Source organism: Baudoinia panamericana (assembly GCF_000338955.1).
Source record: "Baudoinia panamericana UAMH 10762 unplaced genomic scaffold BAUCOscaffold_8, whole genome shotgun sequence".
Lineage (NCBI taxonomy): Eukaryota > Fungi > Ascomycota > Dothideomycetes > Mycosphaerellales > Teratosphaeriaceae > Baudoinia > Baudoinia panamericana.
The window spans coordinates 1,017,515-1,043,858 of record NW_006911264.1 but is presented as its reverse complement, the minus strand read 5'-3'; the positions used below and the strand labels follow the sequence as shown (position 1 = coordinate 1,043,858).

General features: G+C 55.3%; 10 protein-coding genes across 10 annotated transcripts; 4 read left to right on the top strand and 6 right to left on the bottom strand.

The window, feature by feature from the left end:
• Positions 1-629: 629 nt before the first annotated feature.
• On the top strand, positions 630-2,396 carry BAUCODRAFT_72648 (uncharacterized protein; the record flags this gene model as incomplete). Its single annotated transcript, XM_007679394.1, has 5 exons — positions 630-1,062; positions 1,125-1,383; positions 1,445-1,708; positions 1,772-2,093; positions 2,148-2,396. The coding sequence occupies 5 exons, from the start codon at positions 630-632 to the stop codon at positions 2,394-2,396; spliced, it is 1,527 nt and encodes a 508-aa protein (XP_007677584.1).
• Positions 2,397-2,542: 146 nt separating this feature from the next.
• BAUCODRAFT_540920 (uncharacterized protein) lies at positions 2,543-3,294 on the bottom strand. Its single transcript, XM_007679695.1, has one exon. The coding sequence runs from the start codon at positions 3,152-3,154 to the stop codon at positions 2,690-2,692; it is 465 nt and encodes a 154-aa protein (XP_007677885.1). The 5' UTR covers positions 3,155-3,294; the 3' UTR covers positions 2,543-2,689.
• Positions 3,295-3,383: 89 nt separating this feature from the next.
• On the top strand, positions 3,384-5,765 carry BAUCODRAFT_110894 (uncharacterized protein; the record flags this gene model as incomplete). The annotated part of the gene is made up of 3 exons (XM_007679694.1): positions 3,384-3,595; positions 3,652-4,904; positions 4,950-5,765. The coding sequence occupies exons 1-3, from the start codon at positions 3,589-3,591 to the stop codon at positions 5,763-5,765; spliced, it is 2,076 nt and encodes a 691-aa protein (XP_007677884.1). The 5' UTR covers positions 3,384-3,588.
• Positions 5,766-5,878: 113 nt separating this feature from the next.
• On the bottom strand, positions 5,879-8,869 carry BAUCODRAFT_578108 (glycoside hydrolase family 89 protein; the record flags this gene model as incomplete). The annotated part of the gene is made up of 4 exons (XM_007679693.1): positions 5,879-6,558; positions 6,621-7,773; positions 7,832-8,734; positions 8,769-8,869. The coding sequence occupies 4 exons, from the start codon at positions 8,867-8,869 to the stop codon at positions 6,310-6,312; spliced, it is 2,406 nt and encodes an 801-aa protein (XP_007677883.1). The 3' UTR covers positions 5,879-6,309.
• Positions 8,870-10,368: 1,499 nt separating this feature from the next.
• BAUCODRAFT_540900 (uncharacterized protein) lies at positions 10,369-10,897 on the bottom strand. The gene is made up of 2 exons (XM_007679692.1): positions 10,698-10,897; positions 10,369-10,632 (listed from the first exon to the last, which is right to left on the bottom strand). Exons 1-2 carry the CDS (start codon positions 10,734-10,736, stop codon positions 10,393-10,395), a joined length of 279 nt encoding a protein of 92 aa, XP_007677882.1. The 5' UTR covers positions 10,737-10,897; the 3' UTR covers positions 10,369-10,392.
• Positions 10,898-11,059: 162 nt separating this feature from the next.
• Positions 11,060-12,133, bottom strand: BAUCODRAFT_72685 (uncharacterized protein; the record flags this gene model as incomplete). Its single annotated transcript, XM_007679397.1, has 4 exons — positions 11,060-11,737; positions 11,800-11,898; positions 11,955-11,959; positions 12,010-12,133. 4 exons carry the CDS (start codon positions 12,131-12,133, stop codon positions 11,060-11,062), a joined length of 906 nt encoding a protein of 301 aa, XP_007677587.1.
• A 351-nt stretch (positions 12,134-12,484) lies between these two features.
• Positions 12,485-14,378, top strand: BAUCODRAFT_110888 (uncharacterized protein; the record flags this gene model as incomplete). The annotated part of the gene is made up of 2 exons (XM_007679691.1): positions 12,485-12,596; positions 12,819-14,378. 2 exons carry the CDS (start codon positions 12,485-12,487, stop codon positions 14,207-14,209), a joined length of 1,503 nt encoding a protein of 500 aa, XP_007677881.1. The 3' UTR covers positions 14,210-14,378.
• Positions 14,379-14,716: 338 nt separating this feature from the next.
• BAUCODRAFT_72306 (glycosyltransferase family 90 protein) lies at positions 14,717-17,756 on the top strand (the record flags this gene model as incomplete). Its single annotated transcript, XM_007679364.1, has 2 exons — positions 14,717-15,652; positions 15,711-17,756. 2 exons carry the CDS (start codon positions 14,717-14,719, stop codon positions 17,754-17,756), a joined length of 2,982 nt encoding a protein of 993 aa, XP_007677554.1.
• A 191-nt stretch (positions 17,757-17,947) lies between these two features.
• BAUCODRAFT_73015 (uncharacterized protein) lies at positions 17,948-19,399 on the bottom strand (the record flags this gene model as incomplete). Its single annotated transcript, XM_007679420.1, has 1 exon — positions 17,948-19,399. The coding sequence occupies one exon, from the start codon at positions 19,397-19,399 to the stop codon at positions 17,948-17,950; it is 1,452 nt and encodes a 483-aa protein (XP_007677610.1).
• Positions 19,400-20,249: 850 nt separating this feature from the next.
• On the bottom strand, positions 20,250-25,508 carry BAUCODRAFT_72550 (uncharacterized protein; the record flags this gene model as incomplete). The annotated part of the gene is made up of 4 exons (XM_007679386.1): positions 20,250-24,016; positions 24,092-24,434; positions 24,585-24,846; positions 24,946-25,508. The coding sequence occupies 4 exons, from the start codon at positions 25,506-25,508 to the stop codon at positions 20,250-20,252; spliced, it is 4,935 nt and encodes a 1,644-aa protein (XP_007677576.1).
• Between the last annotated feature and the right edge of the window lie 836 nt (positions 25,509-26,344).

Genomic DNA, 26,344 nt, shown 5'->3' with positions numbered 1-26,344 from the left:
GAAGTCTGTCGCTCGGGTTATGCCTCTTCGGGCGCCGAATCTAGAGCATGGATGATCCACGTGGCTAGCATGCTGTTTATGCGCTCACCGTGCTCTCATAGCCGCTAGCATTGTACCAATCCGATCATGGCCGACGTTCTGGACCAGCCCGATCGCGACGATCCCCGCGTGGCCTGGGGAAGGTTTTTGCGGGGAGTCAGTGCTGGCTCGTTCCAGTACGAGCTATCCCTCTGCAGGCCTAGCACCTTAGCTCATGTGGGCGGTACTGCCAGCTTATCAGACCTTTCTTCTCCACGTCCTTGGCTGGGTGGCGTAAAGTTACTATCTTCAAGGTTAGGTTTTGTCCTTGTATTTGTACAAGCAGGACTTGGCGAACTTGGCCAGCTCTGGGCTTTTGCGAATTACCGCGGTAAGTTGACCGCTTGTGCTGCGTGTGAGGTGAAGGCCGGCATACAAGAGTCTCTTGTAGGCGCCTGTTGTGTTACTGTTTCTTGCATCCCAACAGCATCTCTTCGTTCCATCCGGCAGTCCATACCTCGTCTTCGACCGCCTTCCCTCCTTCCAGCTGCTTTCCTGTCAGTCGCTTCGCGACACTTCGATAGCCAACCATGGCACAATATGCCGATAAGATGGAGGTTGAGGCTGCGCACCTTGAGCGCACCATCTCCGACGAGTCCACCGCCTCAGCCAAGGAGAACGATGCTCGCATCCACGCTTTCACCCCTGAGCAGCAGAAGAAGATCATCCGCCGCATCGACTACCGTCTCGTCTTGACGCTCGGATGTCTCTACTGTGTTTCGCTCATGGACAGAACGAATCTGGGCATTGCTGTTGTGGCTGGCATGGCCGTCGACTTGAAGCTCGTCGGCTACCGATACAGTATCATCACCCTCGTCTTCTTCATCACCTACGTCCTTCTTCAGCCGCCGGCAACCGTTGTGTTGAGGAAGGTCGGCCCGAGAGTTTTCCTGCCCACCATCACCATCCTTTGGGGAGTGACGATGATCTGCTTCGGCTTCTTGACGAACTACGAGCAGATGCTTGGTCTCCGACTCGTGCTCGGTATGTATATTGCAAGCTAGCGCCACATGACACGAGCGGAATGTCGCTAACAAGCCGCAAAGGTATCTTCGAAGCCGGCTTCTTCCCCGGCTGCGCGTACCTGCTCAGCTGCTGGTACCCCCGCTACGACCTGCAGAAGCGTAACGCCGTGTTCTACCTCATTGGCAGCATGTCGTCCGCTTTCTCCGGCATCCTCGCCTTCGGCTTCTCGCACCTTGCAGGACACGGTAACCTCGGCCCTGCGTACGGTCAGCATTATGCGAAGACGAAGACGGCACCGGCCGGCATCAAGCCTGGCATTGCTGGATGGCGATGGATCTTGTAAGCAGCCCTCCTCAGGGACGCTCTTCCGAAATATCAGGGACTGACAAGCTATGCGTAGCATCCTCCAAGGTGTAATTACTGTCGTCGTTGCCGTCATCGGCGCCTTCACCATCTGCGATTTCCCAGACAAGGCTGCCAAGAAGACTCGCTCCTGCGCTCTGCCATTCCTCAACGCTGAAGAGGCTGCCTTCGTCGTAGCCAGGATTGAGCAGGATCGTCATGATGCCATTCCTGAGCCATTCAGACTTGGACATTACCTGAAGCAAGCCTGCGACTCGAAGATCTGGGGTTTTGCTTGGTTGTTCGGCTTGACCACCACTTGGTACGCATACCCGTACAGCCTCCTTTACATCCTGCTCCAAGTGCTAACAGGGATTTTTTACAGCACCTACGCCATCGCCTACTTCCTCCCCATCATCCTCAACGAGGGCATGGGCTTCAGCGTCGGCGCCTCGCAGTGCCTGATCGCCCCACCTTACGTCTTTGCCGCGCTCTGGATGTACGCCTGCGCCGTCCTTGGTGACAAGTACCACATCCGTGGCCCATTCATCATCTTCAACGCTCTTCTGGGCGTTCTTGGTCTTGCTCTCCTCGGCTTCACGAAGAACGCCGGTGTTCGGTACTTCGGTGTCTTCTTGGCCACCACTTCCTGCAACTCCAACATCCCCTGCGTCCTTACTTACCAGGCGAACAACATCCGTGGACAGGTACGTTGCACCCCAGCTTGGCTTAAGATGAATTGCGCTGACAGTGTTCTGCAGTGGAAACGTGCGCTTGCCTCTGCAACCCTCGTTGGTGCAGGCGGTATTGGCGGTATTGTCGGCAGCACTGTGTTCAGATCTCAGGACAAGCCAGGCTACAAGCCAGGCATGTACGCGACTCTGTTGGCCAGCGCCTTGATTGTGCTCATCACCTGTGCGCTCGAGTTCAAGTTCTGGCGGGCCAACAAGCGCGCTGCTGCCGGTGGCAAGGTGATTGAGGGACTGGCTGGCTTCCGCTACACCTTGTAGATGTCTTTAAAGGGTGAGGATGGATACTGTATAGGACAAAGTACGAAGATTTAAAGATGATTTGAACTATTCCTCGGCTGTGACAAACATGCGAATATTGTATCAGTAATCACGCTATGAAGCATCGCTCGCTTATCACGCCGCCACTTCTCGGCGAAGAGTGCTAGTATGCTGGTGCAGTTGTGTGCCTAATGAAAAGGCTACGGTTTCTGTTACCTCGGAGTCACACTTTCCCAGGTAGAGCAGCTTGGGTTCACAAGACGCCTGGGTAGTAGAACTTCCCTTGCGGCGGATTAGCTAGAGCTAGCCAGCTCCTGCAACATCTCTCGCGTCGCGGGTAGGGACTTCGAATCGCCATACAGCGCAGCAATCAAACTGCCATCAACGCTCGGAAACTCTCGCTGCAACGTTTCAAGATCGCGATCCTCTTGGCTTTGAGGCTTGCTCATCTCGAACTGCTCCAAGGCTTCTCGCTGCTCGCCACGCTCCTCATCGGGCACGAAGGCCGACTCCTCGAACGTGTCGGTTCGGCGTGGCTGCTGCTGCTGCTGTTGTTGCTGGGACCATTGACCGGGTGGTGGACCGGGTGGCGGAGCGTAATTGTGTGCCTCCGTTGATGCGTACGGGCTGCCAGCTGACTCTTGGTCTTGCCAGGGGTTCTGCTGCAGGGATTGCTCTTGATGTGCGTATGGGTTGTTGCTTCCTAATGGGTGTTTTTGATTGCCGCCTGGCGGCGGGTATGAATTTTGACCTGACATGTGTCTGGGACTGGTACTGAGATTGTTGTGGACCCGTTTAGAGACTTCGATTCTTACATTATCGGGCACATGTTGTTACTTGCTGCCTGCGTTCACATTCGCCACGAAAGTTCACACCGGCCGCGTGGAGGACGGCAGGCTTGGCAAAGGGGTCCGGCGCTTTCACATGCTTCTCTCAGCCTCATGGTCAGCGTCATGTGTTAGCGTCGGCCTTCCTTCCTTCATGGTCACGATGGCAGTCGGAATGCTTCACGCTGTCACTGTTTGTAGGCACTGGATCTTCTTTTACCCATGCATCGATCAAAGGTAGTATCTTTATATGGCCATCTTACCTCCCCTTCGGCTCCCTAGCCCTCTCGATTGCTAACCTTCACACTGTCACATGCTTGGTCGACCGCAAGCCATCATGGTGATATTGGGTGGACAGCGCTATCATGATAGGTAACGGACATAGCAACGACAATGCCAAGCATACCAGCAGCGACTAACATCGCTAGATCACGTACTCGGCCGACCCAACACTCGCTTCCGCAAGTACCAAGTCTTCACCGTTGTCTTGTTGTGGTCTCTGTACCTGTACAAGGGTAACCCAGACGGTCCCAGACCACTGCGCCGACTCTCTCAATACCTCACCAAGCGATTGACGACATGGCGCCAGTTCGTCATCTTCTGTCTATCCCTCTACGTCGCACGCAACTTCGCTCGCGTTGTCGGCCTTGAGTCTCCAGAGCCACTAGAGAATCTATACTCAAGTGCCTACTTCAGGGCAACATGGATCACGACGGCATTGGATGCAGGCTTCTGGACGGCCATGCATCTGCGCCCGAAATGGTTGAAAGACTTGGCCAGTGTCATCTTCACCGTGTACTATTTGTTCTGCGCGGAGCAGGCGGACGAGATGGTGCGGAGAGTGCGAGGAGCATTGACGCTTCAGCACTTGCGGGTGAGCTGGAACAAAGCAAAGACGCCGTACCTCTCGGCTGTGACGAGCTTGTTGCGGCCAAAGGAGATGACGGTGAAGCCGCACCGGCTGCGGATTCATAGGCCCGAAGCGAGCAGCTACAAGGAACCGATTATGGCTTGGCTGTATTATCCAGGTACGTCTGAGCAGCTACAAGATGAGGAGAAGATCGTTCTCGACATACCAGGCGGTGGCTTTGTAGCTATGGACCCTCGATGTCATGACGACAAGCTCATGGCTTGGGCTGCGAAGCTGCGTCTTCCGGTACTGGCACTGGACTACAAAAAGGCTCCTGACCAAGTATATCCGTATGCACTGAACGAGTGCTACGATGCATACTGGCAAATCATCGAATCCAACGGACGCTGTCTCGGCTTGTCTGGCAGCCGCTCGCCGAAGGTTGTTCTGTCTGGTGACAGTGCCGGCGGCAATCTGGCGACAGGGCTGATGTGCATGTTGCTGTCCGAGAGTCCCTATGGCGGCTGGAACCCAGGCGACCGCGCGGAACATGGAGCCTTACCTGTGCCGGAAGCGCTAGTACTTATCTATCCAGCGCTCGACATGAACATATCGAACTGGATGACAGACGAACAGACAGCGCTACTCGTGGCTCCGGAGCGAAGACGCGCGCACAAAGGTGTTATCAGCCGCAAAAGCGATGACTATCGGCGCTTAACGCACGACACGCCTTACGCGTCTACCGATGACTTCAACAGAGCGGATGACGAAGAGCGCCCGAAAATGAAGCATTCGATGAAGTCTTCGCGGAACCTATCTACGTCGGGCAAAGTCAATGGCGGAACCGACGGTACTGCCAACGGAAAGACGCGCCAGCCGCCAACTCGACTTCAAATGCGAAGCATGATCTCATACTTCAACGACCGCATCCTCTCACCAGAGATGCTTCGAGCAATGATTATCATGTACATTGGTCCGCACAACAAACCCGACTTCGCCACGGATCACCTACTGTCACCCATCTTAACACCTGAGAACATTCTCGAACGCTTTCCCAAGACTTACTTCCTCACTGGCGAACGCGATCCGCTAAGCGACGATACAATCATCATGGTTGGTCGACTACGCCAAGCGCACCTGCAACGCTTCCGCGAGCGTCAAGAACTCGGCATTATTCCAGCATCCGAGCGCTTTGACGACTCCAAGCATGTCGAGGAGATGCTGATCCCGGAGATCTCACACGGCTTCCTGCAGTTCGTCGGAGTCTATCCGGAAGGAAGAAAGTACATCGAACTGTGCAGCAGCTGGATGAAGCAAGCTTTCGACGAGTCCGACGCCCGCGATCTGGAAACGCCTGTCGCAGAACGCAGGAGCAAAGACTACTTCGCCCGCAGCTTTGGGACACGACATCACAGCCGCACCGGCACCGCCGGCTCCGAGGTCGATGAGCGGCCGCTTGAGATACCAGGCCTAAGCATGACGCCTATTGTTGCAGATGCCGCAAAACGAAAGGCGTCGAGCGGGAAGGGCAGGATCCACAAGCGTGCTGGCGGGGGCAGTGGTGCGCGAAGTCCGCTTACCACACGGAGGAGCTTTTTGCGGCTTACGAGCGGGCAGGACTTCATGGCTAGGCGGATGAACTCGGTCACGAGTGGGTTAATTGGCGATGCGATTGAACCTATGACGCCGTGATGCAGGGAATACGACTACGAGCTCGTATCTATGCTTGTTGCGAAAGCGTTGGATACTAGCAGGTTACTGTACTTGATCTCTGAAACCTCTTTTGACCGATCGGTTGTTGCAAACTACAACAGGATCCTGAGATCCTTCCACTGTTTGGGCCCGCCTATTATATTACTTACCACATCCCGGTACTAGCAGAGGGTCTAGTGAGAACGATGAGAGCGTACGAAACCATCAACATTTGAGTATAGCAGCAAGCTCTGATACCCACTGAATCCCAGGGACATGCTCGAGCTCGAAAGATGGCAATCGCAGAGTCACGTGAGCGCACTGTCGGTATGGGATGTTTGCCGGCAGTGGTGCGCCATCTTAACACGACGTGCAAAGTCCTAGGCTACCGAGAGGCCCATTTGGTGCCGGCGCGGGCTGCCGGCTTCGGACTGCACGCTTGTGGTAATCTCGTGGTCAGATCCTCTCGATTGAGATATCTATCCACCATATCTGCGATGTGGGAGGCTACTACAGTGCAACTGGCTTTGATGAAAGCGGGTCGTTACGACCCAAACACATTAGGCCAGGCCGTTACCAGCGCCGCGATCGTCCTCTGTAGCTGAGCCGGCTGCGGTGGTGCAAAGCTCTCACCGTACGCCTCACCCCACTCCTGCGTCTGCCATGCTTCCTCGAATGCCAACAGGCTGGCGGCAAGCGGAGCGTTGGCCCCATTGGAGGCGGTTGTGCCGTTGAGCGTGTAGTTCACGAACAATTGCCAACGTGGAACGTAGTACGAGCTGATCAGGCCGGCCTGCATATGATATCAGTCATCGGTCATGGAGGAAGAGATTTCGGCGAAGGCTGCATGCTTACCCATTGCTTCGATGCGTAATCGCTGATCTGGCCAGTCGGTCCCCAGAGCGTGATCTGATTGCGTGCATTGTACTCATAGAAGCTCGCCGTTTGTGAGCTTGAGGTGAGATTCGTCGCGTTGTTTGGCAGGGTGGCAGTGGGAGCAGACCACGATCGAGCCTCCGCGATCCATGTCGAAAGGTGGAAGTATGGGATAGGGCTAGCCGCAAGCATTGAGTCAAGAGCCGACAGGAGGCTGACCATCTGTTGGCCATATATCGTTGCGTTGCCCGGGGAGTACGTAGCGTTAGCCGAGTGGTTGGAGGCGCTGACAAAGCTAGTGTACAGTGGGTAGAAGGCGTTTGCCATAACTTGCCTGGTAACATCTGTAAGATCGAAGAGGTAACCAGGACTATCCCAGAGTGTAGGCTCTTGCGCAGCGGCCCCGTAAAATTGCTTCCAAGCACCGACAAGGGTACTTGTGTTGTATTGGATGGTTGTAGGGTGGTGACCCGTGCGATTCAGGAGTCCGGTGACGTTCGGAGTCAGCTCCCAAATTGACTTGGTGACGGACTGTATCGTACTGATCTGAGTGTTGTTGTAGACGGTCTGGCGCATGGTGTCCCAAGCTGTGTACAACCCTGGCGGTAGTGAAGCCGCGCCGTGGTATCTCGATGTCACCCAATCATGGAAGTACAAGCTGTTGTTCAGGGGAGTGCTGGACCATGCTTGATCAAGAAGAATGTCATACATAATTTCATTCCCTTCTTGTCCTTCCATGGTGAGACCCATGCCTACCATGGTCGAGCTGGCGTTGTTGAGAGCTTGGATCGGGTTGATAGTGACATTCTCCACCTGGCCGTAAAGACCCATGTTCCCGCCATAATCATGGAGCTCGCACCAGATCCACGGCTTGCCATAGTAGGAGTTGGTGCGTTGCCACTGCGGCTGCGTCTCAGAAAACAGATCGAGAATGATCATATCGGTATTGTTGACGCCACCCAAGTAGGCTCGGATAGCGGCGTCAGTCCAGAACGTAGCGGAGCTGAAAAACAGCCATCCCTGCAGCATCCACACAGCATTCGGATCGGCAGCCTTCAGAGCAGCAATGGTACCAGCGCTGATGTTGCGCAGGTAAGTTGTGTCAGCAGAGTAAGGGTTGTTCTCGTTGTATCTGTCGTTGATGTCAGTCATTCGGTCACTCTTACAACCAGGGACATTTCGCAGCCTACTGATCCAACGTATAGATACTGGACACATTGCCATAAGCAGCTGTCTGCTTAGAGATAAAACTCTTCTGCAGGGTAGTGTAGAGCGGATCAAAAGGCTCCAAGAACGATACGTTCGTGTTTTGACGCGGGAAGCCGTTCCACTGACTGCCGTTAATGTACATAGCGTTCGGGTAGTAACGTCCAATCTGCATCGGCACAAAGCCTGGGAAGCATGGTAAGACAGGCGTCATACCAAGCTCAACCATACGAGCAACAATTTGCTTTCCGAGCGTGAATTGGCTGCTGATCCAACTCATCGGCAAGTCGCCGCCCCAGGAACCTTGAATATTCCCGAAACGGTTCCACGCCTGGAAGGCTGGGCCGGAGAAGAAGCTAGCAATATCCGAGTTGCTGAAGCCGGCGTCCTGGAAGACCTGCATGAGGATCTGCTCATAGCCCACCCAGGCGAGCGGTAAATTGACGCCGCGAAGCGCAAGCCAATCAAGCTCAAGCTCCCAGTCTTCCCAGGTCCAGAATGCTGCGGTATAGCTGAACGTCACAGTGTTAAAGTGATATCTCCACGGCACGACGCTGGAGCCATGGTACGTTGAATTTATAGCTGGAAGACGCTGGGGTGTCAGATGCAAGCGAGAGCCAATGTACCAGTAGATGTCCACGTGGACGTAGTTGGTGAGGTACCAGCGCAGACCGCTTGCAAGAGCGATCGGGCTGTTGCCGGCAATGTTGATTGTGTTATTGACGCCATTAGAGACCGTGAATTGGTCGTTCTGCTTTGAGATACCGGTTGTGGCGTGCGTTACGAATGAGCTGTTGGTCAGGTTGAAGGTAAAGTCGTTCACGTGGTTCGGAAGCCTGCGCTGCACCAGTCCTTGTATACCTGCAGTAGATTGAGCGTTACCAAAACTAATAAGGGCGGTCAACGCCGCGGCAACTAGACCAGGAACACGCATGGTAGCTACTATGCCCTTGGCAAGTCTTGGACGGGTGAGCTTGAGAAAGCATGGCGAAGACGGCAGAGATGTAGGCCTTCTTTACCATGACGTCGTCCTCGAACTATTGAGGTGCTACCTACAAGGCTGCAGTTCGTTCCTGCATGTCCCGCAGACGCTTTTTCTTTTCTGTGGTGAAGTCGTGCTAGCCAGGAACGTGTCGCTTCGATCTCAGTCATTGGTGGGGTGGCTCACACTGCACCTCATGGTCTTCGACGAACCCGGCATCGACTCGCCTTGGACAACCGAACTGGAATGCCAGGCGGCTCCAAACTGCAAATAGGTGACCAACAAGGGGAATGGCAAGTCCTATGAACATGCCAGACGTGCATCGACTTAACGTGATTTTCGAGGGAACGATCACGTGCTCCCGCGTACTAGTCGTGTTCTGAGGTTATACATGATTTGGGGTTGCAACCCTTGCGGGGAGTGAGATCAACTTTTGCACTGTTCAAGGACATATTACGCGCGAACCTTTCCCTTCAGTAGTGTTATGCGACTGCCTGCGACTGGTTATCCACGGTCTCCCTTGCAAGCAATCCCTCGGAACCTTAAACAGACCCTCGGAATCGCCGAGCTTTCCGTAACTCGAAAATGACCGCAGTCGCGTATAGCCATAGACGGCACGGTCCATTCGTTCAGCCTCCCGCCTAGACCGGAGACCCTCACAAGTGGTTGCCAGTCACTGGGTTATCAAGGTCTTCAAGGTCTTCAAGGTCTTCAAGGTCTTCAAGGTCTTCAAGGTCTTCAAGGTGTTCCTTGTCCCTAACAAGCAGCCTCCAGGTAACTCAGTCATTGTCATAAGTCACTACGGTCAGCAAAGCAGGATCCGCGCAGGTCCTGAGCCTTTCCACGGATACGGAGAAGCAGATGCGACTGTGCCGACTCTCCTCCAATCCTTCATCAAGGCGCACATAAGCCCAAGCACCGGGAGGCATCCTCCTGCGATTGAGGCTACGTCTCCATGGACCCTGGGGAAGTGGTGACCGCAACCTTACTGAAGCACTCGAGCTCAGGCTGAAGCAGCATAGTGTCAGGCAGGAGATGTGTGAAGTCGATGTCTGCAGGGACGGACGATAGAAGTCCTTCAGGAGTAATGTTCAATGCAAGCGATGCTCGAGACTGATGCACGATCTAAGATCAGACGAACAGCATCAGCCGCGGACGTCACCGGTCCAGCTTCGACAGAAGACATTCGCACTGTTGTGGCTGCCACCAAAGCTCACAGCAGCTTCCTGCGCCCTTGAAAAATTGCAGCGCTTCCGGCAATACTTGGTATTGCTCGATCGACTGCTGCCAGAAGAAGCACTGGAAGCAGCAGGAGCTCAGCTGTGTCAGTCTATAGACGCTCCTGTCGCGTCATCTGCACAGAGGGCGTCTCGTATGGATGCATGGACGTACCTCAAGATCGTCGCATACTTCAATGCTGCAGCCGTAGCGTTGGCGAAGAATCTTAACCTCGCCCTGCCCTCTGACCAGGGCCAGAGTCGTTGGGAACTTGGGAAGACACCAAAGTCGAGCTAGTTCGAAGCTCGACAATAAGCTAACATAGTGTAGGAAGCCTCTTCGCCGCTAAGTAGTCACTGGCAAGGACACCCCAGAGAACTGGAGATACTTTTTGGACCCGACTCGAGAGGCGAGCTCCGGGACCATCACGAGGAGACACGCATCGAAGTCTTGATGAAACCACCTCGCAGATCGCCAAGCTACGTCGTGGATGCTGAGCTCGACAATGACGCACCCGGCTGGGCGCCTCGTCCGGCTAACAGCGAAGAGGAAGCCAAAGTCGTCGAAGTCCGAGAGATGCAGGAGCTTGCTCGGCAGAAGGTAAGTGAAGGCCGCTTGCCGACAAAGCACGACGTGTAAGCCATCCTCACCAGGTTCGCAGAGGCTAGTCGGACATGCTGCCAGTCCATCAGCTTGCCGTTAATTACATGGACAACGGCGTTCGTCCGAGGTAATACGTAGCCATCGAATACACCTCGTCGAAAGGCGCTCTCAGCGTGGGCACGGCGTTACGGTATACGGAAGCAGTGTGAAATTAGCAAACGTAGACGACGTATGTGGGTATGTACCTAGCAAGTGCGTCATCTAGGCCGCCTTAACGCCTCGCCATGAAGCGTTCACGCTCCCGTATTTAGCCATGATATCACTGCGCCGCAACGCCACGCATACAGCGTCCTCTGTACAATGGTGGACATCCCCGAGCATCTCATCTATACGTTTCTGTTGCTTGCGATTAGCTCTCATAGCCATGCCATCTCCGCCAAATCGTTTTATGCTGCTCGAGGAACATGAATGTCGCGATCGTATGCGGCCCAAGTCGGATAAAGCTGGGTACCCAACCCTTGAACATCCATCCAAAGCCTTCCGCAGCAGTGATCGTCCTCATGAGTGCAAACAGGCTCTCTGACGATTTCGAGCTCATGACGCGTGTCTTGATTACATCCACAGGACTGCAGACAGTCGTGGCAACAAAGCCTGCCATAAAGGAAGCCGTGAAGTGCGTGTAGAGGTTGTCGCCCATACTCGTCCGCTGAAGAAGCTCTTTCTTGAAGATATCATAGCTGGCGAGCTGAGACGCCGTCATGAGCACGGCACGTGTGCTGTTGGGCCAGACGCCGCGGAAGAGACTAGCGAAGCCTTCTTCGCGCACCATGCGGACCAAACCGTCTATGGCATGCTTGTAGTTATGACGTTCTGCAGGTGGTAGACCGGCGTCGTTCTGCATGCGGACGTTCATGATGTCGGCTGGGTTGCCTGCAATACCGCCTAGGAAGCCGGAGGTTGAGGCCATTGCGATGAGTGCTGGGAAGGAGGGTTGCTGCACGCCGGTGGTGAATACTTCTTTAAGCTCTTCGTATACGCCAAAGCGGGTTGTGCTGTAGGTTAGCTGGCGAAGGAGGGAGGCTGACAGCTGGCATGCGACGATGTCAATCATGGTGTCCAAGTAGAGGACGACGGCGGTTAACCACTCACGCCGCGGTATAAGCCCTTGACCCCATCATTCCGCAAGACGTGTACGAGCATCTGGCTCAACGTCTTCTTGTCGCCATGGTGCTGAGTTTGTAGCCGGACCTAGCTCGATGGTAAGCGTGCTACGCACGCGCAGGCAAATGTCGGCTCGACTATACCTTTACTACGGCTTGTCAGTGATGTTATCACAACACACCTCCTTGCACTACTTACAGAGGTCCAATGGATGCGTCACACTGGCCGCGAAGCAACTCGCGCTTCCTCCAAACCACAACGGGTAGTGAATGGGGCCATGCTGAACATCCTTGCTCTTCTTGACGTCTGCGGATGTTGACATGACACTCCCGTAAGCATTGCTTCGGCAGCAACACTCACTCCACTGCTCCGTACCGGGCTTATGAAGAAAGGTGACTATCTGCTTTCGAAAGGAAGTTAATGCTATATCTTGCTCGTCAACTGCCGGGGATTCCCGAAGGCATAACGACGGGGCGCGGAGGAGGTTCCTGAGCCGAGTGACGCATTGGCTGGCGTTCGGCACTCGGGTCCTTGCAGCCATGCAGCAAAGGCCACGCGAGACGTGACATTATTGCCTTGGGCCGCGGCAACATTTCACGCAGACTCACAGCACCTTGTCAAGACTTGACTCTACTCTGGACAGCCCAATCGGGCAGGCACGCACACACCCAGCATGGTCAAGCTTGCTTGCTCCACAGCACTGTTCTGGGCTTTGCCAACCAACATCAGGCCATTGATCCGCATTGCATACCTTAGCCAGAGACGCGCCTATTCCCAAAGTAAGTGTCTTCGTGACCTGCCTTACCTCCGGAACCATGTTCGACATCCAGACTATTTGCAGCACAACTACCCCTGGAAGCAGGCTTGCCAGCACTGAGCCTTCCAGGAGGCATGGTCGTGTATACCTCGGGAATAAGCCCAAGCAAATTTTGTGCCACTTATTTGTCACCGGCGCACGCCTGTCCCAATATCAAGCTACACCTCGAGTAACAGCTAAGGTGTTGCAGGCTCAACACGCAAACAACTAACAATTGCCGGTGTCGACTACCCTACCGATTCATGGACCAACGTTCCTCGGGCGATCTTGTCGAACTATGGCCGGAAACTGCACATATCACAGCATCACCCACTAGCCATTACGAGGCAGCTCATCGAGTCTCGCTTCGTAGGTTTCAAGAACCACAACAACTTACCTGGAGTTGTTACTGTTGACCAGAACTTTGACTCCCTCGGCTTCGCGCCAGATCATCCTGGACGCAGCAAAACGGACACCTACTACGTCAATGAAAGTACGCTGCTACGAACGCATACTACGGCTCATGAGCGTGACATCTTCCGAGACAATCAAAGCGATGGTTGGACGCTTGCAGCAGATGTCTACCGCAGAGATGCCGTTGATCGGAGCCATTACCCGATCTTTCATCAGATGGAGGGCGCCCTAACCTGGCATCGACCAAATTTCAGCTCACGAGACGCATGTTTGGACGCTATAAAGGACAGCCTTCGCAAGCTACCTAAGCACGATCTTGCGGTTGAAGATCCCAATCCTCCGTTTCATCCGGACCACAACCCGTTGCAGGAGAAGTACCACTCACCCGAGGAGGCCGAGGCAGTCGGTGCCCACCTTAAGCGTTCGCTTGAGGATGTTGTCGTAACAATCTTTACCGAAGCCGACAAAGCGCTTGCCTCAGCCGGTCAAGCTTCGTCAACCGAGCAAGAACCACTCAAAGTGCGCTGGGTCGAAGCGTTCTTTCCTCACACGTCGCCTTCCTGGGAATTAGAGGTGTGGTGGAGAGGCGACTGGCTGGAAGTGCTCGGATGCGGTGTCATCGATCAGCCCTTGCTCATACGTGCCAATCAACCAGACAGAATTGGCTGGGCTTTCGGAATTGGCCTTGAGAGAATCGCCATGCTTCTATTCGGCATCCCAGACATCCGTCTATTCTGGAGCAAAGATGAGCGTTTCTTGCGGCAGTTCCGAGCTGCGGACCCGTACAAACGATTCCAGCCTTTCAGCAAACACCCTGCAGCACCTCGAGATGTCGCTTTTTGGCTGCCTGCAAGTGCCCAGGGCCCGGTAGTGGCAGATACACCTGCATCGAACAGTTCAGCACCCAGCCCGGCAGGCGGCCAACGGACGGAAACTGTTAAGGCGGGTGTCGAGCCTGTCTTCCATGAGAACGACCTCATGGAGGTTGTGCGGATGATCGCCGGAGATGCAGTCGAAGACGTCAAGCTTATCGATGATTTCACGCATCCCAAGAACCAGCGCAGAAGCTTGTGCTATAGGGTCGAATACCGCAGCCTCGAGCGGACGTTGACGGCGGAGGAAGTCAACGCCATGCATGAGCAGGTGTGCAGCGAGCTTGTCGGCCGGTTCAATGTTGAGATCAGGTAGCCATGCCAACAACTCCACGGAGAAATGTATCTCTGCTGAGACTCGACATGGATGCACTGTGCTCACCGACTGCCCCTTAGTCTGTTCTCGGAAGTGTAGCTTGTATAGTGTTGTAAAATAACCCACTCTGCTCACTGTCTGGTCACGCAAACGGACGGGAAAGCCTGACTTCACTGAACTCTATTTGACCACGTTCGTAAGGCTGCGCTGAAACTACCACGCTACCTCCATCCACGTGATAGCGTGCGGCGAGGGACAGAGATCACGTGAGCGCACGGACCTCAAGTCCGCGCTTCCTGTTCGACCTGGCGCTGCATGAACGTAGTCTGTGTGGTTGACCACTACCCACTCGTCACACATCGCCGTGAACAACTTCTAAGGGCATTATAACTAAGTATAACTACAACGACCCTCTTGCAGGTATGCAAGAGTGAGTGCCGCTGGCTGTAAGCGCATACAGGAGCTCGAGGATGGTAACGGCTCGTCAGCGCTCACAGCTGCGATGACATGGACCGAACAAAATGGCCTGCGATTGCTGGATTCGCCGTTGGCACGTATCTGCTGTCGAGGGATGTGCCGACAACCTTCGCCTTCGAAAAGCCAATCCATACAAGCATTGTCGTACTTGCTTCGTTGGCCGCCGCAACCCTTGGGTTGAGCAGGATACTGCCTAAAAGTAGTGGCTCGCACGAAGACTACCACGCAATACCGTTGGAGGATTGTGGGACACTGCGCTCATCCCGTGATTCGTCACCCGCCCTGGAGAATGTGCGATACCCTTCTAGTCTGCGCAAGCTACGGATACTGTTCCTAGGTCTTGTTGCTGCGATATGCTTGAGAGTGGTCATACTTCGCGAGTTACTGGCTTTCTACCAGTGTACGACGACTAGCTGGGAGGCACTTATACCACTGGCTTTCGCGTGTGCGGATTACTCCGCCAGGCAACCATTGCCGTTCAGGAAGCGGGCAGTGACTGATGATCCTGACATGAGCATCCACGAAGCTTTGGGTAAGGCTTTGGCACGGTCACCATACCGCTACCTTGGTTCTACGGCATTATTAAGCTTTGGGAGCATAGTAGTTCTTTCGACACTTAAGGCACCAAGATCTTCCCATATCTGCGCAGCTTCGCTGCCATATCATTGGATGATACCATGTCTGCAACGAATCGGTAGTATCCTCGACGCTGCCATGTTATACTGCATTGGACAACTTCTGCGTCAACGCGAGGGGAGAGGTCCGCGAAGCATTGCGCTGCGCTTTACATCAGTTGGTTGGGCATTCCTCTTCTCCGCTGTTGTTGTCTCGTTCGGAGGCCTTGTCTATTACTACGTTACGCCAGACGATAGGCTCTGGATTCTTACGATACCCACATTGTACTTCAGGGGCGTTTTGCGAATGAACGCCTTATTCTGCTTCACTGCTGTTTCTGCATTATTCACGGTGAGTGTTGCCGATCTGATTAGCGTTCGAAAGAGGCATACCGCTGACGCTTGGTCAGCTCTACCATACTAGCTCCATGTCCATCTCAGCCATAGCTGCCTTTGTCTCCGTCTGCACGACGAGTACCGCCTATGCTTGGACCCTAACGCATCCTTTCCCTCCGACATCGACCGCTATCGCATTTATCGCGACCTGCGTGACGCTGATAGGGTTTGCACTCTACGTCCATGCCGATGCTGCTTCTACCAAGGAAGACCCAAGTGACTCGCATCGACTGTTTTCCAAGCCACCTTACTGGCTTTATCTCATCCTATTTGTGCTCCTTTGCCTGCATGGAGGACTGTTGGCAACGCGCAGTACCTCTGTCACATACCATCCGATCGACTTGCTTACCTTTGAGGCGGAGACGCAACATGAATCGTACTTCAACCGGAGCAGCGCTAGTCTTACACTGCGGGAGGCAGCGGAAGCATACCGATTGAGGTACAGCCGACATCCTCCGCCAGGCTTTCAGCATTGGTATAACTATGCAACAGCGCGTAACTCGGTGATCATCGACACTTATGACAGCGTCCAGCGTGACATCCTGCCCTTCTATTCATTGAACCCGGAAGTCATACGCCAGCGCACGTGGCAACTACTGGCAAACCCATGGAACGATGTTGCTGGTATCAGCATTCGCAACGGATCGGTGTCGCTCAGCACAGATGTTGTGGGCACTCACAGGTGGATGTTCGACGGCTTGGTGGAGATGATCGATCACTTCGCTGAGTACTTGCCAGACATGGATCTCGCCTTCAACCTCAACGACGAGTGCAGAGTCGCGGTTCCGTTCGAAGAGTTGGACCGCATCCGTCCGAGCGTAGCAACACCCAGCAACTCTGATACGGACTACAACAAGTTCAGCGCAGACCGCACCCAGCAATGGCCTCCGATTCCGACTGAGCCTCTGGCTGAAACCCCGCTTGAGGAACTCTCTTGGCAACGTACGTTCTATGAGTTCGGAAGCGTCAGCTGTCCACCAAGCTCGCCAGCGCGGACCCAGCGTCTGTGGGATGTCAGCCAAATGTGCATGGATTGCACGCTCCCGCAATCATTAGGCGCATATCTTGCGAATTGGACTATGGCTGCAGACATCTGCCACCAGCCCGATCTAGCCAACCTTCACGGCTTGTACATGTCTCCCGCGGCGTTCAAGGCAGCGCATGACCTGTATCCCATCTTTTCCCAATCGAAAGCTCCTGGTTTCAACGACATCCTGTACCCTTCTCCGTGGAATTATATGGATAAGGTGAAGTACAACCCATCGCCTGAGCACCCGGATATGCTGTTCGCAGAGAAACACAGCACGCTCTTCTGGCGAGGCGCAACGTCTGAGGGCGTATCAAGCGTCGGTCAGTGGCGAGGCATGACTCGTCAGCGCTTCATCCATCTAGCCAACAACATCAACGGCAGCGAAGCACCCCAACTACTACTACTCCCGCAGGGGGCCACGAGCGTTATCCACAGATGGCAGACGCAGCCTAGCGAGGTCAATACGTCAGCGTACTCTTACGTGCCGATTTCCGACTTGACAAAGCTGCTGTCTACAGACGTGCACATCGTAGATTCCATCGCTCGATGCTGGCCTAAGGACTGTTCGCAGCAAGCCCAAGAGTACGCACCCTTAGCTCCACCAACCGATTTCCAAGATCACTGGAAGTACAAGTACCTTCTTGATCTAGACGGCGCAGGCTTCTCGGGCCGATTCTTGCCATTCCTGCAATCGCGCTCTCTGCCATTCAAAGTTGCGCTGTTCCGTGAGTGGTGGGATGACAGAGTGACGCCTTGGCAGCACTTCGTCCCGCTCGATATTCGAGGCCATGGATTCTGGGCCACGCTTTCATACTTCGCCGGCGTCAATGGAACAGTCAAAGGAAGACATGTCGTGATGGAACCGCACGCGCACGAGGCCGAGAGGATTGCGGAGCAAGGCCGTGCTTGGGCCAACAGAGTGCTTCGCAAGGAAGATATGGAGATCTACTTCTTTCGGCTGTTGCTCGAATGGGGACGTCTTACGGATGATGCTAGAGACTCGATTGGATACACCGATGATCTTGTATAGGCTCGCTGCTGCATTGACTGAGTACACATTATCTAGGCAACATAACGCTGCATACACCACCCTCAGATTTCACACCCGCCCTGAAAAACAGCCGCTTCCCGCTCCCTACCACCGATTCTGCAACGCTCACAGTAACTTTTATTGGTCGTAGCTCGTAGTTCGTTTCTCGTTTCTTTCCGTCCGGTTGACGTTCAAAGAGCAATCCAGTGATTGGTGACGGCAAGCAGGTAATCCTCCTCGCTGACGGCGTCCCAGAAGCCCTCGTCCTTCCCGTACCTGCCCGACTGCCCGTACGGACCAAGCGTGCTAGGCTGCTTGTCAAATGGCCACCGTCCGCGCGACGCCACTTCCGCCAGCGCAAAGTCACCGTGCACGAGTTTCTTCTCTGGGTGGAAGATGCAGCCCGCGAAGAACAGCTCTACGGAGAGCTCTTGATGCATACGGCGCTTGAGCGCCATCATGGCACGAGCGGCTTCAAGGACCCTACGCAATTTGTCGGCACGTACTTGAGAGTTTGTGTCGCTCCCACAGCCGCAAATGTCGATTGCGCGCACTTGTAGCTCGCCTGCCCACTTCACATCGTGGTTGTGGAAAAGGTCCGCGCACACGTATGGCACGCTGATTGAAAGATCACGCATCTGCGGTAGGTTGGCAAGCAGCTCGCAGACGTGCTCCCCTTCCTCAAGATGTCCTGGAAACGGGTGATAGAAGCCATCATCTGAGCGGGGCGAGTGCTCAAGCACCTGCAATGTTTTGGCAGATGCTTTGACCAGTGCAAGCATACCGGCGACAGAGATGGTTGAAAGGTTGGTAATATCCAGGCACTCAAGGTTCGTGGCAGTTCGGGCCATGAGCTGTAAGTCTTCATCACTGATAGGCTTGTGCAGAGTGTTGCCGAAAATCTTGAGACGCTTGAGCGAGCGGAAGTCGACCCGAGCATCTTCGAGAGGGTTCGGGGTAGTGTCGTTCTCAAGCGCATGTGCCTGGTCTTTAGGCAGGCAGACTGCCGTGAGCTCGAGAGAATGCAGTGGCTTACCAACACCCGTATGCGCGTTGAGGAGGTTGACCCAGTCATTCACACCAGCACGCCGTAGAATGGTCCAGGGCACGCTCAAGTACTGCAGTTCGCGGCAGCTAGCAACAACCGACAGAATGAGCTTGTCGGTCTCCGCAGCATAGAAGCCATTGAACCATAACCGCTGCACGTGCTGAGCAGTAGTTGGCAGGCTGGCAAACAAGCGGTCCGTTTGCTTCAGTGATCCGTGCGGATCACGGTAAAGGGGGAAGCCTTTTGGCTTGTCAATGAGCTCGTAGAGATTGTACTTCGGCCTCCGGAGAGTGAGATCCGCCCAACGTTCGGAGCCTCGCCAGCGACGCTCAAAGACACGCTCAAAGTTGTAGCTCAGAGCCCAATCGTGCCATTGCTTGCAGGTCTGGCGGATGGAGTCGGTGGCGTCCCAGCGTAAACACTCGGCGCTCAGCGGGCCACGCACATATCGCGTGAACTTTGGCGCTTCCGAAGGTAATGGGAGTAGATTCTGCGTCAGGCCATAGGTATAACCTACGCCTTCAGCCTTGTTGGCCTTGGTAGCCTTGAGGAGGATGTCGGACAGGAGCTCTTGCGGAAGGTCGTTGATATGCATCCCAGTATAGCAGTGTCGTTCGCAACAGGCGTCCAACGGTCAATGTCGCCCTTTAGCTTAAGGTTCTGACTGGAGTGTAGTGGAGAGAAGGTATGAGAGAGAGATTTCTGCAAAAGCCTACCATATCATGGGATGGGTCGATGATTCATATTGCGCAATACCTGCTCTTTCCGCCCGCACCCTCCAACCGCCTTGCCTCCGCATACCACATGCGCGGAATCGCTTACCTACCCACTCGTCTTTGACGTCGCAGCGACTTGAAGTGGCAATATGTTAGTCACAAATACGAGTAGGTGTCATGGTTCCCTACTGCCAAGATTCTTGACGAAGGCTTTTCGCCCATTCATGTGACCCGCTATTACCCTCACAAATCTGCGGACTGGATGATGCCGTGCGGAAGTACGGCTCACCTCCGCAGGCTGTACGCCACGTGCATAATTCTGGGGACATTATAGTTGCTCGTGATTACTTCAGTACCGCTGTACAGCTGCTGTACCGGAGGAATTCAGCCAAGCCGTAGAAGTTTGTTGTCGGTGTCGGTCCTTGAGCCGGCGGAAGGCGAAGCGCTAGAATGAAGCGAAGTCTTTCCATCTCCGCGGAGAGCACGGTCACATGATGCTCATAGATCCCGGCCATTGAACGAGCTCATTGATGGCTGGGGATGAAGTAAGAGTGAATGAAGTTGAGAATGATTCATTCAGATTCGTCTCAATATTACAGAAGAGCTATTATCTAGACCTATGCTCGCTACGCATTCGCTTTTCGAAACACATAACCATATCCCATGTAACTTACACTACTCCAACAATGCCAGGGAGCCGGAGGTGCATCCTGATGCATGCAGTACCGCTTACTTGCTACCACCCAACATGCCGCCAACAATTGGAAGGCTGGACAGAGCGCTGCCGCCCTTCTTCTTCTTCTTGTCGCCATCGATGAGGCCAAAGGACTCGAGTAGCTTGTTGATGCCCAGTCCGCCCATGAGGCCGTTGACAAGACCACCAAGGCCGAGACCGTTAAGTAGCTGACCGACAAGACCAAGCACGCCGGCAAGTAGCAGACCAACCGCGGCCAAGATCTGGAACAGCGGCTGGGTCATCAAGCCCCACAGCGGGTTCAGCTTCTTCTTCGCATGCGGCATGTCGTTGAGCTTCTTCTTCGCGTTGTCAACAGTGGTGACCACCGTCGTCGTGAGCTCCTTGAGGTTCTCCGCCAAGCGGTACTCCTCTGGCGTAGCCTCCTTCGTGCCGGCGCGGCCCTTGGCCTGGGCAGCGATGCGGCCGTCGGGATCGAGACCACGTAGCGAGCCGTTGCACTCTTGTAGGATGCGTCCGGCTTCTTCGATGAGAGGTTTGACGTCGTTAACGAGTTGGTCCTCGTCCAGTTCCTCCTTCGGTGTGCGGTCAGCCTTCTCCATGTACTCGGTGATCTGCTTGCAGACGGGCTGCACACGCTCAAGCGTCTGCGTGCAGATATTGCCCATCTTCTCAGCAATCTCGCGCTCTTCCTCACGCTTCGCTGCCTCCGCAAGCTCTTCCTCTGTAGGGCCTTGGTACTCCTCCTCAACAATGTTCTCGAGTAGGGTAACCTCTCCGATCTTGTTGCCTTCTACGTCGATGACATTGCCAGCATCATCGATCTCTTGACCAACGCAGTGGCCAAGGTCACCCATCGTGAGGCGGCCCATGAGTTCGCCATTTTCGTCGCGAACTTCACCCTCCTTATTGACACGTCGGCCGGACATGGGGTTGACGCGTCGCTCCTTCTCTTCCGGCTCCCACCGCTCTGCCTTGCCGATGGTGTTGCCGTTCTTGTCAACGATGTCACCGTCTTCATCGACGGTGTGACCTTGCAGCTTCTTGAGGTCGCCTTCAATGACACGACCGACAATGTCGCCAGCTGGGGTGACGATCATACCATCCTTGGTAATTTGTAGACCCTCAAAGCCTGCAAATGGACCCTCGGGCGAAGTGTCCTCGCCGAAGACAAGCTCGCAGCGCCCGACGACGTTGCCAGCATTGTCCCAAATCTGGCCCTTGCCGTCAACCTTCTTGCCAATCATAGTCTTGACATCACCCTCTACCACACGACCAACGATGGTGCCGTTGCCGTCGACAGCATTGCCATTCTTGTTGATTGTGCAGCCGGCGAGAGCAGAAAGGTCAACCTCTGCTTCCTCAGGCGCCTCGTAAGGCTCAGCATGGCCCTTCACGTTGCCGTACTTGTCGATAATGTCTCCATCTTCGTCGACGTGCATACCCACGAGGCGCTTAGCATTACCCTCGACGAGCTGACCGACAACGTTGCCATCGCCATCCTCAACCCAGCCGTCTGCCACAACGCGCAAGCCTTCGAGCCCAGAAAATGGTCCTTCGCCGCGGTGAACACGCTCGTTCTCCGGGATGACCTCGCAGTGGCCAACCACCTTACCAGTATCGTTGTGAATGTCACCGTTCTCATCGCAGTAACGGCCAGCAAGCTCGGCAGCATCGCCCTGGACAAGACGGCCGAAAGGAATGCCGTTCTCGTCAACAACGTAGCCCTGCTTGTTCAGCTTCTTGCCATTGAGGATGCTGTTGTCGATAACAACCTCTTCCTCCTCTGGCAGAAGCTCCGCGTGACCCTTAACATTGCCGTAGCGATCGACGATGTCACCGTCCTCGTCAACAGCGAGACCGACGAGACGCTTCGGGTTACCCTCGACGATCTCGCCAACCAGGTTGCCGTTCTCGTCAGCGACTTTACCGCCCTCAACGACATGGAGACCTTCCAAGCCGGCGAAAGGACCTTCAGGCTTGGCCTCACGCTCGTTCTCTGGTATAAGCTCGACACGGCCAATGACCTTGCCCTTGTCGTTCCAAATCTGACCTTGGTCGTCGAGCTGCTTACCGGCGAGGTCCTTCGCCTTGCCTTCGATCAAGCGAGCGACCGGGACACCCTCGTCGCCAATGACAAAGCCAGCCTTGTTGAGTGTCTTGCCCTGCAGGAACGAGAGGTCAATCGCCTCTGGTTCTGGCTCCACCTCAGGCTCCTCCTCCACGTAGCGCTCGGCGTGGCCAACAACAGAGCCCTTCTTGTCAAGTATGTCACCATCCTCGTCAACAACCCGACCAATGAGCTTCTTTGGGTCGCCTTCGGTAACGATACCGACCGTGTTGCCTTGGTCGTCCTGAACATAGCCGCCTTCGACAACGTGCAGGCCCTCAAGCCCGGCGAAAGTGCCCTCCTCCTCCGGCTCTTCCTGCGCGACAGTTTGCGCGCGGCCAATGACGTGACCCTTGTTATCCCAGAACTGACCCTGGTCGTCGCACTGGAGGCCCAACTTCGCGAGCTTCTTTGCATCGCCCTCAATGAGCTCACCGACGATCGCGCCGTTGGAGTCCACGAGCTTGCCGGACTTGTTGCACGTCAGACCCTCAAGGATGGAGAGTGGTGGCAGTTCAGGACCTTGGTCTTCCTCTGCCGCCTCCTCCTCTGCAGCAGCTTCCTCTTCAGCCGGCTGCTCTTCGGCCTGCTCCTCCTCGCCCTCTTTCTTGACCGTTCGCACGTGGCCGAGCACGTTACCCTCCTTGTCAACAACCTCACCCTTGTCATTGCACTTCTTGCCCTTGCACTCCGACAGCTCACCATCGACGAGCTCGCCGATGACTTCGCCATCTTCGTCCAGGATCTGGCCGTTCTTGTTGACCTTGAGGCCATCAAGTATTTCCAGGTCAGGTAGGTCCGGAGCCGGTACACCTTGCGGTGCTTCACCGAGTTCTTCCAGCAGTTGCCTCGTAGCCTCCTCAGCAGCCTCGCCAGGAATAACGTTGACGTGTCCGACAACCTTGCCGTTCTTGTCGACGACCTCACCCTTGTCGTTACACTTCTTGCCGGAGCAATCCTTGAGCTCACCGTCACGGAGCTCGCCGATGGGCTCACCGTCCTCATCAAGCACTTGGCCCTTCTTATTAACCTTCTTGCCGTCGAGGATCCGAAGGTCGAGTAGAGGACCGCCGGCCAGCTTCTCAGCCGCACCCTCAGCCAACTCGGTCTGGCCCAAGACGTTGCCCTCTTCGTCAACGACATTACCCGCTTCGTCAATCTTGAGAGTGGCCGGGTCGATCTCGCCGTCTTCGATCTTCTGTCGAAGCTCCTCGTCCTCGATTTGGCCAAGAATTTCACCTTGGTCATCGACGATCTCGCCCTTTTCATTTAATTCGTGGCCTTCGAGTGCCTCGATACCCGGAAGCTGATCCTCGATGCCTTCAAGGGGTTCCTCCTCGCCTTCGACGGCTTCGTCTGCAGCTCCCTCCGCCTCGTCAGCGGCACCTTCTGCCTCATCGGCCACACCGTCAGCCGCCTCGCCATCAACCAGCTCGTCAGCGGCTTCGACCTCGCCTTCCGGAGCATACACGCCCCGCTCGACAAGGTCTGCGGCGTCTGGGTGGACCTGGGCGTGGCCAACAACGTTGCCTTCCGAGTCGATGAACTCGCCCTGGTCGTTTAGGGTGGCGTGCTGCAGCTCCTCTGGGTCGCCATCAACGACTTGGCCGACGGTGTTTCCATCGTCATCATAGATGAGACCGTCTATCTGGCAAGTTAGGCCTTGGAGAATGTCGAGGCCTGGCAACTGGCCTTCCTCGACCTCACCTTCACCAGCCTCTTCAAGCTGGTCAAGGTACTCGTCTGCGCCCTCGGGCAACTCGTCACCGCGCTCCTTGGCCTCGGCTAACTGCTTCTTGATGACCTCGGGGAGTAGCTCAACGCGGCCCACGAGGTCGCCATCCTCGTCGAGAATCTCTCCATCATCGCCAATCGGGTAGCCTTCCAGATCTTCAGCGTCACCCTCTGCAAGCTTCGCGAGGGCGTTGCCTTCCGAGTCGTAAACGTGACCGTCTGCGTTGACTTCGAGGCCTCGCAGGACGCTCATGTCAATTGGCATGCCTTCCGGCATTGATGGGAGACCACCGGTAGCCTCCTCGCCATCGGGAAGCTCGCCGTCTGCCGCATCCTCTGCGGTCTCCTTAGCGTTGTCGGCACCTTCTTCGGCTTCCTGCTTGACGTCGTCAACGCCTTCTTCAGCTGCGTCCTGGATTTCCTGGACGCCCTCCTTGGCTGCACGCTCGACTTCGTGAACGCCCTCTTCGCCCTCGTCATCAGCGCCTTCGGCAGCCTCGCCAGCTTCAGGGGCCTCGCCATCGACGTCTTCAACGGCCTCGGCAGCTTCATCCTGAGCACCTTCAGCAGCGTCACCGGCTTCATCAGTGACTTCGCCGGCGACCTTTTGACCTTCGTCGGCAGTCTCTTCGGCAGCGTCTTGCGCATCTTCCGCAGTCTGCTCGGCGCTCTCCTTGGCACCATCGGTGGCGTCTTTTGCAGCGGCCTTAGGATCTTGGTTGGCTTTGCCGGCGAGCCCAGAAGCCTTGCCTGCGAGGCCTTGCGCGCCTTTCAGGAGATCGCCACCCCTTTGCTGCTCCTTGCCTTGTTGCTCCTTACCTTCGTGCTGAGCTTGGTGAGGAGCTTCATCGTCGGCCTCACCCTCACCGGCTTCATCATCGGCAGACTCGCCCATCTGGCCAGCCTTCTGAGTGGCGTCATCGGCAACGTCGTCCGCTTCGTCACCCGCTTCTTCGGCGGCGTCTTCGGCGGTTTCTTCTGCGTGTTGCTTTGCGCCGCCGACGGTGTCTTCATCGTCTTCAATAGGCTCGGGTGCTGCCTCTTCAAGGCCTTGCTTTGCTGAATCGCCAGCTTTGGTAACCTTGTTCATTGGACCTTCGTCCTCGTCTTCGTCTTCATCGTCCTTCATCTCCACTCTGCTTTGCGGCTGCTCGGTGGCTTCCTCGGCAGTGTCCTCGACCTGGTCTTTGCCTTGCTGTGCAGTCTGCTGAGCTTTGCCGGTCGCTTCATCTGCCTCCGGTCGTGGAGGTAGCGAAGGGGTGTCAGTCTCTGGCTTCTTTGAACTGGCAGCCTTGGGTGTCGAAGGTGCACCGCGAGAAGCGGATGATGAGGCCTGGCCAAGCTTTTGGGGTGTTTGGCCGGCCGGCTTCCTCGTCGCGAGCTTAGTAGGTGTCTTCTGGGTGGACGAAGCGCCACCCGTCTGCTTTCCAGCTGCTGGAGAAGGCGCCATTGTCTTACTGTCTATGGGATTACTAGTCTGTGGTGTAGGGTTTCTCGAGCTTCTCCGAGACACAGGGGTTGTTCTGCTCGGAGTAGGAGGAAAGGAATAATACGCGTATTGGCTAGAGTTGCTACTCATGCATTAAGAGACAAAAAGGGAGAGGTCAATGGAAAGAAAAGTGTGGCTTGGACCCGCCTTAGTCTACATATACCAGCCCCGACACGCCGTTGAAATGGAGCAGGGCATCGTGGCCGCGCACAGGAGGCTCTTGCAAGCGGCTGCCGTTACGTTTCACTGGATGACGTCGGGTTGGCGTGCAGGGCCGCTAAGGTGGGTGGCAGGAGCTTCGATAGCTCGCGCCTCTTGTGGCCAGTGAGCGAACACGCGGCTGGAGCAAGCAGGATTGAGGAGACTCGATGGCGCACTTTGCCCGTGATCGGCACCCTCTTGCAGCAGAGTCCACCCTTGCCGCGTGACGGCAATGGCTTGGACGCCGTCTGATAGGTTCGCCTTGACGTCACAGTATACCAGCCTCCTGTCTGCACAATAGCATGCCGTGTCCTTACTGTTCGAGAAGTGAGCAGGAATTCAACGTAGCAGTCATGTAGTGCGTGGGATGATTGCTCGAGTAACTCGCCTTGCCGATGCCGCACACATTACCCATTGCGGAAGCCTGATGAACCAAAGCCTGGCCAAACTCTGGCTCGATCATCGCAAAAACGAACCGTGGAGAAGATGGCTTGTGCGGCGGATAGTTACTAGCTTGACGGCATCGACGATCGACAAAATGTCCGCCGCTGTCAACAGACGACGACGCCACAGAGCTGCCGGAAACGCCGCTTCTG